The sequence below is a fragment of the Argentina anserina genome, chromosome 4, assembly GCF_933775445.1.
Source record: "Argentina anserina chromosome 4, drPotAnse1.1, whole genome shotgun sequence".
In the NCBI taxonomy this organism is placed as follows: domain Eukaryota; kingdom Viridiplantae; phylum Streptophyta; class Magnoliopsida; order Rosales; family Rosaceae; genus Argentina; species Argentina anserina.
In genome coordinates this window covers 23,797,999-23,814,473 of record NC_065875.1, presented here as the reverse complement: position 1 = coordinate 23,814,473, position 16,475 = coordinate 23,797,999, and the positions used below count along the sequence as shown (strand labels likewise).

The 16,475-nt window shown below is 40.3% G+C and overlaps 3 protein-coding genes across 3 annotated transcripts; all 3 read left to right on the top strand.

Moving 5' to 3' along the window:
* The first annotated feature begins 520 nt into the window (after window positions 1–520).
* On the top strand, window positions 521–2,504 carry LOC126791486 (cytochrome P450 CYP749A22-like). Its single transcript, XM_050517944.1, has 5 exons — window positions 521–776; window positions 857–1,080; window positions 1,166–1,398; window positions 1,491–1,875; window positions 1,968–2,504. The coding sequence occupies exons 1-5, from the start codon at window positions 521–523 to the stop codon at window positions 2,394–2,396; spliced, it is 1,527 nt and encodes a 508-aa protein (XP_050373901.1). The 3' UTR covers window positions 2,397–2,504.
* A 577-nt stretch (window positions 2,505–3,081) lies between these two features.
* LOC126791482 (cytochrome P450 CYP749A22-like) lies at window positions 3,082–5,317 on the top strand. The gene is made up of 5 exons (XM_050517942.1): window positions 3,082–3,387; window positions 3,465–3,688; window positions 3,822–4,054; window positions 4,160–4,544; window positions 4,646–5,317. The coding sequence occupies exons 1-5, from the start codon at window positions 3,105–3,107 to the stop codon at window positions 5,072–5,074; spliced, it is 1,554 nt and encodes a 517-aa protein (XP_050373899.1). The 5' UTR covers window positions 3,082–3,104; the 3' UTR covers window positions 5,075–5,317.
* A 1,370-nt stretch (window positions 5,318–6,687) lies between these two features.
* Window positions 6,688–14,231, top strand: LOC126791481 (cytochrome P450 CYP749A22-like). The gene is made up of 6 exons (XM_050517941.1): window positions 6,688–7,037; window positions 7,121–7,347; window positions 7,480–7,715; window positions 7,827–8,090; window positions 13,403–13,517; window positions 13,611–14,231. Exons 1-6 carry the CDS (start codon window positions 6,755–6,757, stop codon window positions 14,043–14,045), a joined length of 1,560 nt encoding a protein of 519 aa, XP_050373898.1. The 5' UTR covers window positions 6,688–6,754; the 3' UTR covers window positions 14,046–14,231.
* The last annotated feature ends 2,244 nt before the right edge of the window (window positions 14,232–16,475 follow it).

Below are 16,475 nucleotides of genomic sequence, written 5' to 3'. Positions count from 1 at the left end.
TTTGCTTCAAGGGCAACAAAGTTTTCTGAAACTCGGAATAGAGGTGTTTGGTCGTCTTTAACTCTTTACGTCTAATTAATAAGGGAATGTATAGGATTGTACTGGAAAAATTAAACCTCCCGGAAGAAAACGTACACCTGTTTATGGTGAGCAGACTCTAATTCATATATGAAGCCAACGTTAGAGATTGGTAAAGTTCATAGTCAATTCATAGATGAACCCTATATGCAGCTTAATCATTGTGAAGGAAAACCGAAAATGGTATTATTTTCTGATGCAGCATTGCAGCAAAAAAAAAACCGGAAAATGGTATAATAATATATGAACAATATATAGATAGGGACAATTTTATATGAGTGTCTATTACCCAAACACAAAACAATTCAAAAACAAAAAACAAAAAGTAGCATCTTATTTGTGACTAGTGGCATGCCAAAGAATCCAGGTCAATAATTGTTATCAAAAGCAACCAGGTATATAGCACTCACTGAGTCCTAGAAGAAACACAGAAATCAGAACCATGATTTTAAGCTTTCTCTGTCTGTTGCTTCTCCTAGCTCTGGTCAAGACCTTTCATAAGCTATGGTGGACTCCGACTCGCATTCAGAAACTGATGGCTCTGCAGGGAATTCAAGGTCCTTCTTACAGACTTATATATGGGAATACCAAGGAAATCTCCAACATGCAAAAGGAAGCAATGAGGAGGCCCATAAATCTATCACACGATATATTTCCTAGAGTTCAACCTCATATTCACACATGGACCAAGAGCTATGGTATTTACATTCTCTTAACTTGTATGGTTTCTAAACAAACTCTGTTCAAAGATTTTGATTTAGTCATTGCTGTTACACAGGGAGGAATTTTCTTCAATGGTATGGTCCACAACCTGTTTTGGTTGTTACAGAACCTGAGCTGATCAAAGAGATCGTCAATAACAAAGATGGAGTATATCCAAAACAGAGGCCTAGTAACTTTATGAAGAAGCTAGTAGGAGATAGCATTACCATCACAGAAGGTGAAAAGTGGGCGAAGTTGAGAAAGTTGTCGAACCATGCCTTTCATGGAGAGAGCTTAACAGTAAGTATTGAATATAAACACGCCAATAAGTACGGTCACTATTGAACTGGCTAATAATTTCATGATGGTACTGTGTTATTACTAGAACATGTTCCCAGACATGATAGCTAGTGCCAAGGCGATGGCCGAAAGGTGGAAAAATCAGGAAGGAAAAGAGATTAATGTAAATGAGGAATTCAGATTGTTCACTTCGGAAGTGATTTCCCGGACAGCATTTGGCAGCAGCTATTTAGAAGGACAGAAAATATTTGAAATGATGATGAAGTTCTACCCTTTATTGTACAAAAGCTTTCTCAAAGTCAGGTTTCCTGGCATGAGGTAGCCAGCTAGCTAGTTTCTCTAATTAGTTTGTACAATACAGAGTTGTTCTTTCTTTGGGTTGTTGATTTTTCATTCGTTTAAACTTGCAGCAAAGTTTTTAGAACCAGTGATGAGATTGAATCAGACAAGCTTGAGAAAGGAATACGGGACTCCATAATGGAGATGGTTAAGAAAAGAGAACAGAAGGCAGTGGCTAAGAGTGGGGAAGAAGAAATCTTGGGAAGCGATTTTCTAGGATTGCTTTTGAAGGCTCATCACAGTACTGATGAGAAGAATCAGATTTCATTGAATGAATTAGTTGAAGAATGCAGGACATTTTACTTTGCTGGACAAGAGACCACTAATACTCTACTTGCTTGGACTGTTGTTCTCCTGGGACAACACCAAGATTGGCAAGAGGAAGCGAGAAAAGAAGTCCTACAATTATTTGGGAAACAAAATCCAAAACCTGATGGCATTTTAAAACTCAAGAAAGTAAGCACATCTATGACATTTAATTTATGCTTTTCTGTGCGCAGAAATGTTCCAAGTTAGTTGAGACTCTTTGTTTATTTTGATGCATGCAGATGAGCATGATCATCAATGAGACTCTAAGGCTCTATCCTCCTGCTACTCTGCTGCGAAGGAAAGTTGCAAGGGAAGTTAGACTGGGGAAACTCCTCCTTCCTGCAAATGTTGAATTGCTTGTCACACCTTTAGCACTTCACCATGATCCTCAATTATGGGGACAAGATGCTGCACTTTTCAAGCCAGAGCGATTCTCTGAAGGGGTTTCTAAAGCTACCAAGGATAATATGGCCGCATTCATGCCATTTGGATTGGGACCTAGAATGTGTGTAGGTATCAGCTTTGCTGTGACTGAAGCCAAGATTGCTCTGTCTATGATTCTACAACGCTACTCATTTACCCTTTCCCCAGGCTATGTCCATTCGCCATCTCAGTTTCTTACTATTCGTCCACAACATGGAGTTCAAGTAATTCTACAGTCTCTTTGAGCTGTGAAGAACTTCACATAGAAACTGGTGCTAGCTTACCAAATTGCAGCTGCTAAGCTGATTACAAGAATTAATAAACTTTTAATCGAAAAAAAAAAAGAATCAATATACTTCTTAAATACCAGTACAGCACCCCCAAAAACCCAAGTGAATAAACCTCACATTTCTACGTTGATGATCCATCAATACATGTTTAACCCTTCTTAGTTGGTTGCTTAATTACTTTGGCCCTTTGACTGTTAGGCACGAATGGAATTTCCTTCCGTTACGTATAAGTATCTTATTCAACAAGCAGTACAGACTATGATATGACTGACCAGTACTATAATTTGATGCTAAAAATGAAAGTAAACACTAGACAGTATATGAAGAATGGGAACACAAAGCAAGATGGTTCAGAGTGTGATAAACAATCATATACTGATATTTTGCTAAGCCTAATAGAACAAACTACGAGAAAAATATGAGTGATATGTACCGAAAGTCATAAAGATTTAGATAGTACTGTCTGCATTAGCTTCTTGACAACCTACAATATAGGGGGCCCAAAATCAATTTTATTCATAAATATTAAAGTCATATGCAGTCTATATGGTCAAAAGGGGTAAACATCAAGATTAATTTTTCCCAAATAAAAACATCAAGAAACCTTAAGCTTTTCAACTATTAATAAAGAAGCATTTTAGGTTCTAGTTCTGAGAATCTCAGATGAGTTCTTTTGGAGGCCTAGTGTATATTCTTTTAAGCTTTCCGTTTTTGTTCCTTCTCTTAGCTCTGATCAAGATCTTTCACAAACTATGGTGGGAGCCGACTCGTATTCAGAAGCTGATGACTGTACAAGGAATCAAAGGTCCTTCTTACAGATTTATCCATGGAAATTCCAAAGAAATCTCCAGCATGCAAAAGGAAGCCATGAGCAGACCCAAAAGTTTGTCACATGATATATTTTCTTATGTTCAACCTCATATCTACTTATGGAGCAGATCATATGGTAACAAATTGATCTAAAGGTATCCAATCTTCATCCTGATTTCTAAATCGAAAATTTTAAAGTCACTTATACTGCAGGGAAGAATTTTCTTCAATGGCATGGTTCTCGAGCCCAGTTGGTCATTACAGATCCTGAGCTGTGCAAAGAGGTACTAAATAACAAAGATAGAACTTTTGTGAAAACCGATATCGCAGAATATATGAAGAAGTTACTGGGAGATGGACTTGTAACAACTGAAAGTGAAAAATGGGGGAGAGTGCGAAAGCTGGCCAACTCTGCCTTCCATGGAGAGAGCTTAAAGGTAAGTACTTACTGGTTAATATTCTAGTGAAATAGCTGTATCAGTTTCTATAAATTATGAGGAAGCAGTAGAGGAATATGAGTAAACTTGCTAGTGGCATGAATTTGTGATGTTATTGTCTTACTTTTACTAGTGTCTGGTTCCCGCAACTATAGCTAGTGCTGAGTTGATGTTAGAGAGGTGGAAAAATCATGAAGGGAAAGAAATTGAGATATTTGAAGAATTCAGGTTGTTGACATCAGAAGTGATTTCCAGAACAGCATTTGGCAGCAGCTACTTAGAAGGGAAGAGTATTTTTGACAAGATGATGAAGTTAGCCATCTTAACATTCAAAAATGCTTTCAACACTAAGATTCCTATGATCAGGTCACTATTATTCAATATAATCATATATTGAGATGATAAACATGCTTATTTTCATTTGATGCAATGGCATCTGCTTAAAAACAGTTCACCTTATAATTCTTGCAGTAACCTTTTCAAAACCAGTGATGATATTGAAGCAGAGAATCTTGAGAAAGGAGTACGCAACTCCATATTAGAGATTGTCAAAGAAAGAGAACAGAAAGCAATGACTAAGAGTGGGGAAGAAAAAAGTTTTGGGAGTGATTTTCTTGGATTACTTTTGAAGGCTCATCATGATGTTGATATAAACCAGAGGATCACAGTGGATGACCTGATTGATGAGTGCAAGACGTTTTACTTTGCTGGGCAAGAAACCACCAACAGTTTGCTAGCCTGGACTATGTTTCTTCTAGCACTTCATACAGATTGGCAAGAGAAAGCAAGGAAAGAAGTCCTGCACCTATTTGGCAAACAAACTCCAAACCTTGACGGCATTTCCAAATTAAAAACGGTAAGAAAGTAAAGAACTTGACCATTTCCTTATCACTCTGGGAGAAATGTTGTTACCTTAATGATGATGAGTTGTTTTCAATTGTGTTTTATTTGTTGCAGATGGGTATGATCATCAATGAGTCTCTAAGGTTATATCCTCCTGTTGTGTCCATTGAAAGGAAAGTAGCAAGAGAAGTTAGACTTGGAGAACTCCTTGTTCCAGCTGATCTTGAAATCTATATTCCAGCTTTGGCCCTTCAGCATGAGCCTCAGTTTTGGGGACAAGATTTGGACTTGTTCAAACCAGAGATATTCTCAGAAGGGGTTGCAAAAGCTACCAACAATAGCATGGCCATATTCTTACCCTTTGGAATGGGGCCTAGAATGTGTGTGGGAAACAACTTTGCAACCACTGAAGCCAAGATTGCTCTGGCAATGATTCTACAACACCACACCTTCACACTTTCTCCGAATTATGTTCACTCACCCTTTCGGCTTCTTACAGTTCGGCCACAACATGGAATTCAAGTAAAGCTACACTCATTATGAGCTCTGAAGACAAAAAATGTGAATCTATCAGCGGCGGCAAAGTAAGATCATGTGCTCAAGTCCTACAAAAGGAGGTGGAGGTGGGAGCTGGGCCAAAAGCTATGACTTTGTGTTTGGGGCTTTCGGGCTGTTGCTTGGTTCACTCTTCGGGCGTGATTTTTCTTCAATCAGTATTAGTAACAACATCTGTAACTTTGTGTGTGATATTCTCCTATCTATATCTGGAAGCAGGATTAAAATGAAGAGTACTTGAATATTCATTATCTCCAATAATCCCCGCAATTACAAGAACCGTCACTGAAGTGGTGGAAGTGATTAAGATCCTTTAAGATTATTGTCCTTGCCACAATCTTGGATATGTATTTGATGGCCGTATGGCAGTCTTCACATACTTGCAAGTTCTTCATTGGCCTCCCAGCTGGAATTGAAAGAAATTCCAAATGCCACAACCAGTTTCTCACTGTGCTGCCTCAGTGTGTGCACTTTCTCCTCCTCATCAACATCGTGCAAAACCAACTTTGTAGATGAAAGTCATGAAACATATCCCTCTTGCTTCATTTTCAAGTCCTACTCTTCCTAGAAGGCATATATTTTTTCCATCTCTGGGTGTGTAGAATCCCCAATTAAAAATGTGTGAATCTGTTTTGTATTTCAAACCAATTTCTCTTCTGTTTCCCACATCAAACAATTCAATAAGCTGCTCGCCAATCTGCTTTCAACTCATACAACCTAATAACACTATTTTCTCTCATTCCCCACATAACCCGAAATCAATGCATTCCAGGATACCTCATCCTTATGTGTCATCATGTCGAAACCTTCCTTGCCTCATCAACACAACCATTCCGGGCATAACCAGATAAGATAGTAGTCCAGGGAACAACATTCCTTTCCGGCACAAGTTCAAACAAAGCACGAGCCCCACTAGGGCCCCTATTCCCCAAGAACCCATTAAGCATCACATTCCACGACACCAAGTCTCTCTCAGGCATTTTGTCGAACACTTCCCTTGCATGATCAAATTTCCCATTCGCCAAGTACCAAAGTATCATAGCCCCTGTGAGAAACTGAGCTCGTCGGCGGCATTGCGTTAATAACACGCAGGGCCTTCTGGGTCTGTTTTTTCTTCCTCCATGGGATTGGATTTGGGTTGGTGGGATTTCCAGAACTGATGCTGATGGAGCACAAGCTGCGGTAATGTAATTGTCTCATATGGTAAGTCCCGCGCATTGCTTTTAACTTTTTAAGGCTTCAAAGTTTGTAGGCTTTGATGATGACAAACTTAATTACTTGGAATTATTATTATTATTTTTAAATGTCATGAATCAGAGACAACTCTGAATTATTTCTAAGCTTCGAAATTACTTACTTCAATATTTGATATGTGTTGATTTTTCTTTTAGTTGTTGAATCATGCATACGAGGAGGAGATGATATATTGTTTCAGTTCATTATTTAAACGTGGTCCAGATAATATTGTATTGTATAAAATCCCCCATTAGTGCGCCCACATCTCAATGCAAATATATATAGTCAACAATGACCGCCTGATAATGCATATATTTTTCTTTTTCTTTTTTGAGGATGCAGTTTGATTCCTTATTCATCCCAAATGAAGCAAGAAAACTGAAACTAGTGATCTGAGTCTAAGCTGACTAGTCCACTACAGGAAGAACAATCATGAGCTGGTTTGGGGATCCAATAATCACTATGTCAATCTCTTTGTGTGTGTTTTTTATCTTAGGACTCATCAAGATCTTCCATAAACTATGGTGGACTCCTACTCGCCTACAAAGACTGATGGCTTCTCAGGGAATCAACGGCCCTCCTTACAGATTATTCCATGGAAACAACAAGGAGGTCTCCTACTTCCGGAAGGAAGCCACGAGCAGGCCCAACGGTTTATCACATGATGCTTTTCGTGCAATTTTTCCTCATGTGCACTCATGGATCAAGATTTATGGTAATTCTTAGACTCTTAAGTAAGGTCTACATGCTGCAGTTTTCATAAGCCTTGTTTTGGTCATTGTCTTTTGCTTTTCGTAGGGAGGAATTGTGTACAATGGGATGGCCCTGAACCTTTGTTAATCATTACGGAGCCTGAGTTGTGCAAAGAGATACTGAACAACAAAGATAACATGTTTCCGAAAAGCAAACTCCACGGCTATCTTAGGAAGCCATTGGGAGATGGCCTTGTTACAACACCAGATGGTGAAAAATGGGCTAAACTGCGAAAACTGGCTAACAATACCTTCCATGGAGAAAGCTTAAAAGTAAGATCTTTAATTAAGCCTTTACTGGTACTTCATGCAATTAGTACTGTACTGTCACTTGTTTCGAATTACTGTAGTACTGAAATTGGCTAATATATAGTATTGTACTATTGTTTACTTTACTTTTACTAGTGTATGATTCCAGCAATGGTAGCTAGTACTGAAACAATGCTAGAAGGGTGGAAAAATCATGAAGGGAAAGAGATTGAGGTGTTTGAAGAGTTCAGGCTGTTGACTTCGGATGTCATTTCTAGGACTGCATTTGGTAGCAGCTACTTAGAAGGGAAGAACATTTTTGACATGCTGTTTAAAATATCATGCTTATCAATGAAATTTGCTTCCTCTAAACCCATAATTCCGGGTTTCAGGTAAAATCCATCTGTGTGCTACAAATTTTCTTCAATTTGCATTTGTTTCTGCTGGGAGATTCCTGGACGGTGGCTTATGTTCTCATGTTAGTCTTTCTCTGAATGTTGCAGTAAATTTCTTAAATCTAGTGGTGAGAGTGAACTAGAGAAGCTTGAGAAAGTAATACAGGAATCCATCATGGGGATTATTAAAGCAAGAGAAAGAAAAGCCATGAATGGAGAAGAAGATGGATTTGGGAGGGACTTTCTTGGATTACTTTTAAACGCTCACCGTGATATGAATGACAACCAGAGGATTTCAGTGGACGATGTGGTTGATGAGTGCAAGACGTTATACTTAGCCGGACACGAAAGCACTGCTACTTTGATTACTTGTGTTGGAGTTAGTGGAGTTTAGTGGTTGGAGTTAGTGGAAATTAGTGGAATAGTTGGTGTGAATTAGTGGAAATTAGTAGATAGAATAGTGCTAGAATTAGCCTATATAAAGAAGTGTAATGTGTTAATACAATTATCAATCAATACATTCATACCATTTCTAGTTGGTATCAGAGCCTCTTTGTGCTCTGTTTTTCTCCTGGGTTTTTTTCTTCCCGTTTTTATCCTTCTTTTTCCGGCCGGTTATCACCTCCGCTGCGTCACTGCCTCACCGCTGCTCTCCGGCCCTCTCTGACATCGCCGCTGCCTTCCCGACGTCGCCGCCTGCTGCTCCGGCACCGCTGCCTTCCCAACGTCGCCGCCTGCCTTCCCGGAGCTGCCGCTGCTGCTGTCTCGCTCTTGCCGCTGCTGCTGTCTCGCTCCTGCTCCCGCCGGACATCGCCGCTCCACGCCAGACGTCGCAGCTCCTCGCCGGACGTCGCCGCTCCACGCCAGACGTCGCAGCTCCTCGCCGGACGTCGCCGATCACAGCCTCGCTGATCCTCCTCCCTGAGGATTCTTGGGTATTCGACCCGGTTTTTAGCCAAACCAAGCACAGTTAAGTGCGACCCGGCCCAGCCCAGCTTTGTCCGACCCGGCCCAGCCCAGTTCACTCCGACCCGGTTCGCCTGACCCGACCCGGTTCTCCTGACCCGACCCATCAGTGCATCTTCACCGACAGTTCCAGTGCACCGGCGGCAGATTCTTCTCCATTCTTTGCCTCATCTACACTTTTTCCTTTTCCATGGGTTCTGGACACGAAGCTGATGGTTCTCAGACCTCTGATATTCCGACATTCGAAGTATCTGTGAAGGGTTCTGACAGTGGTTCATTTGGGGGCGCCAAACTAAACGACACCAATTTCCGTAAATGGAAGCGACTCATGACTGCTCATCTTCGCGGCATGCATAAAATGGGACATGTCACCGGCGTCACTAAGGCTCCTAGTCCTACGGATATTGTTGCCTACACTAAATGGGACGATGACGATGGTCTTGTCATGTCTGTCTTGTGGAAAGCTATGAATGATGAGATAATTGATCTGGTGGAGGCTTGTCCCACTGCACAGGCCATATGGGAGACACTAGCCGGCTTATATACTAATGACTCTGATTTCATACAGGTTCATGAGTTAATGTGCACAGCTTTAGCCATTCACCAGGATGGGCAACCGGTGGCGCACTATTTCACCAAACTGAAGAATATTTGGGCTGAGATTGATGTGAAACGACCTTGCATGATTACAAATCAAGAGGATATTGTTTGGTACCAAAAGGAGAAGGAGCTTGAACGAGTTCACCATTTTCTAAAAGGTCTTGATGCCAAACATACTAGTGCGAAAGGCGAACTGCTCCGAATGACCGAACCACCTAGCCTACTCACAGCTTTCACCTATATTCGAAAGGATGAGTCTCAGCAGGAGAGTATTCCTCAGGCTCCGGCTGTCGTTTCCAGTCTCACTGTTCATGCTCGTTCTCCAGCACCACCCCTTCTGCAAGCCACCTCTGCTCCCTTTCATCGACAAGGACCACCACCAGGCTTCGGGAATCAGCCCCGCCCTCCTTGCTCCTTTTGTCATGATACCAACCATGCTCGTGCGACCTGTTGGAAATTGTATCCACACCTTCGGCCTAAACGGCTTAATCATCGTCCACAGCCAAAGGCCGCTCTTCAATTAGTTCCTGAACCAGATATCTATGGTGTGGTTGGGCATGATCATCATACTACTAGAGGAGCACCTACGGCCTCCATCGTTGGTCGTGGTCAAATTGGTATGGCATTCAATATTTCTCACTCTGTTAGTTTTGATACATGGATTATTGATTCTGGTGCATCTGATCATATGACTTATGAAAAATCTTATTTTACCGTATTGTCCCCTCCACCTGTACCCTATGTTACTAATGCTAATGGTGAGGCATTCCCGGTATTAGGGACAGGGTCCGTTCGTATTACTCCCACCATAGAACTTCATAATGTACTCTATGTCCCCGCTTTATCACATCATTTGATATCTGTTCCCCAATTGAACGCTGACGCCCAGTGCTCTGTGACCTTTTTTCCTATGTATGTGATATTTCAGGATCTTCTCACCGGACGGGTAATTGGTCGGGGGTATCTGAGGGGCCGGTTGTTTCATCTGGATCTGACATACGCTGGGGAAAAACCAGAGGGACAGTCTCGGACCGCTTTACTCTCCACTTCTGACAAGCTAAGTGAAGTTTGGTTATGGCATCGTCGCTTAGGGCATCCATCTTTTAGTGTTATGAAAACATCCATGCCTTCTTTGTTTATTAGTGTGAACGAGTCTCTGTTATGTTGTGAGACCTGTGTTTTGGGCAAGAGTCATCGATCTACTTATTCCCCTAGTACTTCTCCTAAAAATTTTCTTCCTTTTGAATTAATTCATTCTGATGTTTGGGGACCCTCTAAAGAGTCAACTGTATCAGGAATGCGTTATTTTGTGTCTTTCATTGATGAGTGCACACGTCTTTCATGGATTATTCTTCTTAAAAATAAAGATGAGGTTTTTTCAGCTTTTCGTACCTTCCATGCCTCTGTCCGAACCCAATATAATGCCACCATTCGAGTTCTTCGTTCTGATAATGGGGGGGGAATATGTGAATCATGTCTTTCAGGAGTTCTTTAACACACACGGAATTGTTCATCAAACAACGTGTCCTTACACACCTGAGCAAAATGGGGTTTCTGAAAGAAAAAATCGTCATTTACTTGATATGGCTCGATGTATTCTTTTTAGTGCCCACATGCCTAAATACCTTTGGGGTGATGCTGTCATTACTTTCGCCCACCTCATTAATCGTCTTCCATCTCGTGTTCTTCAAGGAAAAGTTCCCTATGAGGTGCTTGCATCTCATGTCTCATTACCTTCTTTTCATAATCTTCCTGCTCATGTTTTCGGTTGTGTCGCTTTTGTTCATCTTCCACAACATCAGCGTTCTAAGTTGGATGCCCGGGCAGTTAAATGTGTGTTTGTTGGGTACGGAGGCCATCAGAAAGGGTACCGGTGCTATCATCCTCCTACTCGAAAGTACTATGTCACTATGGATGTTACCTTTTTTTAGGACATGAGTTACTTTTCCTCTTCTGATACTGCTCTTCAGGAGGGGAATTCCTATTTTGAAGAGTTGTATCATGGAGAGGGGGAGACAAATGAGCCAGTCGATATGGTAACAAGTTCCGTTGAGATTACCAAGGTGTCAGCCACACAGGCACCACCAGAGGTCGTCACTCAAGAGATTCAGGCATTAGAAGCTGACAACACAACTGCCCCACATGTATCCCATACTACTGTTTATACCCCTGACCAAAGCTCTCCTGGTACAGAAGATCACTCATCTGAGGTTAGTCATTCTATTGAGGCTAATAATAGACAATATGTTTTGCCAAATAGGTCTACTCGAGGTCAACCCACAAAAAAATATGAACCTACCCTTCAGACTAAAGCCAAGTATCTGGTGGCCAATTTTATATCTACCAAAAGATTATCTAAGTCATATGAGTCATTCGTGAATCAAATATCTACTGTATCAGTACCTAACAAAGTGCAGGATGCATTGGGAGATTCAAAATGGAGGAAAGCAATGGAGGAAGAGATGGAAGCATTACAAAAGAACAATACTTGGGAGCTTGTACCTCCACCATATGGCAAGAAGACTGTAGGATGTCGATGGGTGTTTACAGTGAAGCACAATCCAGATGGGTCAGTAAGCCGGTATAAAGCACGCCTAGTAGCAAAGGGGTTCACCCAGACATATGGCATAGACTATGATGAGACATTTGCACCTGTTGCAAAGATAAACACTATCCGGGTATTGCTCTCTATCGCTGCTAACTTCAACTGGCCACTTAGGCAGTTTGATGTTAAGAATGCATTCCTTCATGGAGAACTAACGGAGGAAGTATACATGGATCTTCCACCTGGATATGTGGTCACTTCTCCAAGTAACTCTGTATGCAGATTAAGAAAGTCTTTGTATGGTCTTAAACAGTCACCGCGTGCTTGGTTTGGAAGATTCTCACAATTCATGAAGAAAATTGGCTACATACAGAGTAATTCAGACCACACATTGTTTCTCAAACACCAACAAGAGAAGGTAACAGCTCTAATCATATATGTTGACGATATGGTAGTTACTGGTAATGATACTATTGAGGTGGACAGATTACAAAAACAGCTTGCCACAGAGTCTGAAATGAAGGACCTAGGTACACTCAAGTACTTCTTAGGAATTGAGGTAGCCCGGGGAAGTGATGGTATCTATCTGTGTCAGAGGAAGTACATCCTTGATCTACTAACGGAGACAGGTATGTTAGATTGCACTCCAATTGATACTCCTATTGAGCAAAACCATCGGTTAGCAGAGTACCCAGATCAAGTGCCCACTGACAAAACTCGTTATCAGAGGCTAGTTGGACGCCTGATTTATTTGTCACATACCAGACCAGATGTTGCGTATGCAGTAAGTATAGTGAGTCAGTTTATGCATAATCCGAGTGTGGATCACATGGATGCTGTTGTGAGGATTTTAAGGTACTTGAAGTCAGCTACAGGGAGAGGAGTAATGTTTTCTAATCACAACAATAGCCTCGAGATTTGTGGCTTCACAGATGCAGACTGGGCTGGAAATATTACAGATCGAAGATCCACATCAGGGTACTTTACCTTTGTTGGAGGTAATCTTGTTACATGGAAGAGTAAGAAACAAAATGTGGTAGCACGATCTAGTGCTGAAGCAGAATACAGAGGTATGGCTCAGGGAGTGTGCGAATTATTATGGCTTAGAAGTTTGCTACAAGATTTGGGTATTAAGCCTGAATGTGCTATGCAGCTGTACTGTGACAACAAGGCAGCCATTGATATCTCCTATAATCCGGTGCAACATGATCGTACGAAACATGTGGAGGTTGATCGTCATTTTATAAAGGAGAAGCTAGACGCGAAGATCATCATTTTTCCTTTTGTTTCTACAGAAGAGCAACTTGCTGATATGCTCACAAAATGAGTGTCTAAAAAGGCATTTTATGATTCACTTAGCAAGTTGGGCATGGTTGATATGTATGCACCAACTTGAGGGGGAGTGTTGGAGTTAGTGGAGTTTAGTGGTTGGAGTTAGTGGAAATTAGTGGAATAGTTGGTGTGAATTAGTGGAAATTAGTAGGTAGAATAGTGCTAGAATTAGCCTATATAAAGAAGTGTAATGTGTTAATACAATTATCAATCAATACATTCATACCATTTCTAGTACTTGGACTGTCTTTCTTTTAGCGCACCATATGGATTGGCAGGAGGAAGCAAGGAAGGAAGTCCTGCAATTATTTGGTAAACAAACGCCAAATGCTGACGGCATTGCTGAATTAAAAACTGTAAGACAACTTCAAATGATCAGTCCCTTGTCTTAGTACATTCTATAAAGTTTAGATCCTTATTTTCTGAGGTTTTCATTTTCATGCATGCAGATGAGTATGATCATTAATGAGTCTCTGAGGTTATATGCTCCTGCTCTTTCCATTGTTACAAGGAAAGTTAAAAAGGAAGTTAGATTGGGGAAGTATAGTCTTCCTGCTAATCTGGAATTGACCATCCCATTTCTGGCAGTTCATTATGATCCTCAAATCTGGGGACAAGATGCTCAACTTTTCAAACCAGAGCGGTTCTCAGAAGGGATTGCTAAAGCTACCAATGACAACCTAGGTGCATTCTTACCGTTTGGTTTAGGACCCCGAATATGTGCGGGCTTTAACTTTGCAACCACTGAAGCAAAGATTGCTTTGTCAATGATTCTACAGCGCTACTCCTTTACTCTTTCCCCGGCTTATGTTCACTCACCCTCTCAGTTCCTAACAATTCGTCCACAACATGGAGTTCAAGTGATTCTACATTCACTGAGTTGAGATCAGTTTCAGCATTCAAGTAACCTCTCAAGTTTCAACATTCATGTTTTGGGTTTGCTTCAAGTTTTTCTCTTGGACTATTATGACTGCTTTCTCAATGCTGAATAAACTTTGCAGTTGGACTTAAGCTATGTATGTAATCTGTATGTGCAGAAATGTGTTATTTGAACCCACAGCTGTTTAACCCCTTTTGCTTCAGGTTCTTTGTAGTCGAAATTTCACGACTGTATATCTGTAGTCTGTACAAAAGACTAAACTAGTTAACAACTATTAAGGAGCGATTGATTGGCTCAAGAAATCTTGCAAGCCAAGACTTAAATTATGCTACTGATCCCTGCTAAGTTTGAATATTCAAAAATTATATTCTATACATCAAACCATTATGTAATACATCATCTGCGTAGCAAAGAACTAATAGTTAACAGTTTCATGGGGGGACTAAGTTTGTCAGTACTGAAATTTTAAAGATCACTCGCAAATCTTGTACTTGGTGTACCTGGTAAAGATTTGACACTATTAAATAAAAAATAAATCTCTGAGAACTACTACTATAAGCTGATGAATTTATTACTCTTGTAGTGCCTTTCTGTATAATATCCATTGTTGCTTATCTGTTTTCTCATTGTCCTGGTTTTCTCAACAAATTTGAAGTCCTAGAAAGAAGAAATATGGAATGGTTGAAAGTTCTTTTGGAAAACCAGAACTGTCAAGCTTTCTCCGTGAATTTGCATAAACAATGGGGGACTCCAACTCGTGTACAATTTTTTTATGGGATTGCAAGGAATCAAAGGCCCTCCTTAAAGACTACAGAATTTTCCAACATGAAAACGGATAATATGAGCAGGCCAATGAAATTAACACATGACATATTACCTGCTGTTCAACCTCATATTCACTCATGGACCAAGCTACATGGTAATACACCTCCTAAATTTTATGTCAAATCTTACTTTCAACACTAGCAACAGTATCATTTGCAACAGGAAGTATACTTCTTCAATGGCATGGTTCACAACCTCAGTTAGTTACTACGGAACCTGAGCTCTGCAAAAGAGATGCTCAATAAGAAAGATAGAGCTTATATGAAAATGAAGCCTCGAGGCTATGTCAAGAAACTACCGAAGGTGAAAAATGGACGAAATTGCGAAATTGGAAAGGGAGGTTCTATTTGCGCCTCCTATATTGATGTTTGTACCTTCATTGCTAAATAAACCTCCTAATTAATGTTAGCTTTTACAAATAACTAGATACACCTCCTTTTGGTTACCATAATACCCTCTTGTTCCATTTATTTTGATTGGGTGAAAATAAGGGAAGAAAGATCTAAAACCCATCTTTGAAACACAACAATGACATATTATTTCCCCCAAACTGATTCTTCCTCTTCCTCTACATCAAAGGGTTTCAATTTAAATTGGAATAGTTCTTCATCTTTTAAAAAAAAAATTAGTTCTTCATATTTGTTAAATTCCAATCTATACCCAATCGAAGTTTCAATAATGGTTCACTTTTACAGCAACAACAATTCTCATCCCCAGCGACAGTAAAAATCGACTTTTAGAGTTAGATTTTCGTGAATTTGAAAAATTATGGGGGTTTTGGTAGATTTTAGGTGTTTTGGGAGATGGGTTTTGATCATTATTTGATATATGTTTTTGTCTTTATCTGTATTTTCATATGAATTGAAAAACACAAATAGAAAAATTGAAGATACAAATAGTAATTTAGGAGGTGCAAATAGTTTGGACCTGTTAAGGTCATGCTCACATTTCTTGTCAGGTGTGTGTTGGAGGCCTGTTGGATTTGTGACTTGCGAGCCCAAATTCAAGTGGTGATAGTTTGGACCAGCCCATGGCTCATCTTAGACCCAAACATCATGATGTCAGTTTTGCGGCTTTTGCCTCAACTTCTTGCCCATGGGAAAATAACAAGAGAATTGTATAGCAAATTGAGGGGTTTAGGGTTTTCTTTTCTTGTGTACAAGACTAAATCTAGATATCGGCTCTTTGGTGCGAGTGGATTCATTGGCTATAATCAAGATCTATGTCATAAACCTTATCATTTGGTAGTTTTCTTCTGATATAGTGGAATTTATGTGCAGGTTTTGAGTTTTTTTATATGAATCATACACATTGAGTTGGAACACCATAACCCATGGACCTTATGAATGTTAGAATGTAAGTATAAAATAGTTGGCACATCCTTATCAATCAAAACACACATGGTCAAAACCCAAAAAACACAAGTCATGATTAAAAGCCCAAGCACTTAACCTGAATTGGCCCATGGCCTTCAGGTAAAACATGCACGTGCATCTCATGGTTTTTCACAGAGGATCGCAAACATGTCTTGTATCCTTGCTAGGATATCGAGCATGCTTTGTATCCTACTTCTAGGTTTTCTCTGAATCATTGTTCTTGTCTAAGTTTC

Excerpts from the sequence above, each read along its gene's own strand:
- LOC126791486 (XM_050517944.1), top strand. The coding sequence starts at position 521 with ATGATTTTAAGCTTTCTCTGTCTGTTGCTTCTCCTAGCTCTGGTCAAG. Across the intron at positions 1,081-1,165 it reads TTCATGGAGAGAGCTTAACA|AACATGTTCCCAGACATGAT; the intron begins GTAAGTATTGAA and ends TGTTATTACTAG. Across the intron at positions 1,876-1,967 it reads GCATTTTAAAACTCAAGAAA|ATGAGCATGATCATCAATGA; the intron begins GTAAGCACATCT and ends TGATGCATGCAG.
- LOC126791481 (XM_050517941.1), top strand. The coding sequence starts at position 6,755 with ATGAGCTGGTTTGGGGATCCAATAATCACTATGTCAATCTCTTTGTGT. Across the intron at positions 7,038-7,120 it reads CTCATGGATCAAGATTTATG|GGAGGAATTGTGTACAATGG; the intron begins GTAATTCTTAGA and ends TGCTTTTCGTAG. Across the intron at positions 7,348-7,479 it reads TCCATGGAGAAAGCTTAAAA|TGTATGATTCCAGCAATGGT; the intron begins GTAAGATCTTTA and ends TACTTTTACTAG.
- LOC126791482 (XM_050517942.1), top strand. The coding sequence starts at position 3,105 with ATGAGTTCTTTTGGAGGCCTAGTGTATATTCTTTTAAGCTTTCCGTTT. Across the intron at positions 3,388-3,464 it reads CTTATGGAGCAGATCATATG|GGAAGAATTTTCTTCAATGG; the intron begins GTAACAAATTGA and ends CTTATACTGCAG. Across the intron at positions 4,545-4,645 it reads GCATTTCCAAATTAAAAACG|ATGGGTATGATCATCAATGA; the intron begins GTAAGAAAGTAA and ends TATTTGTTGCAG.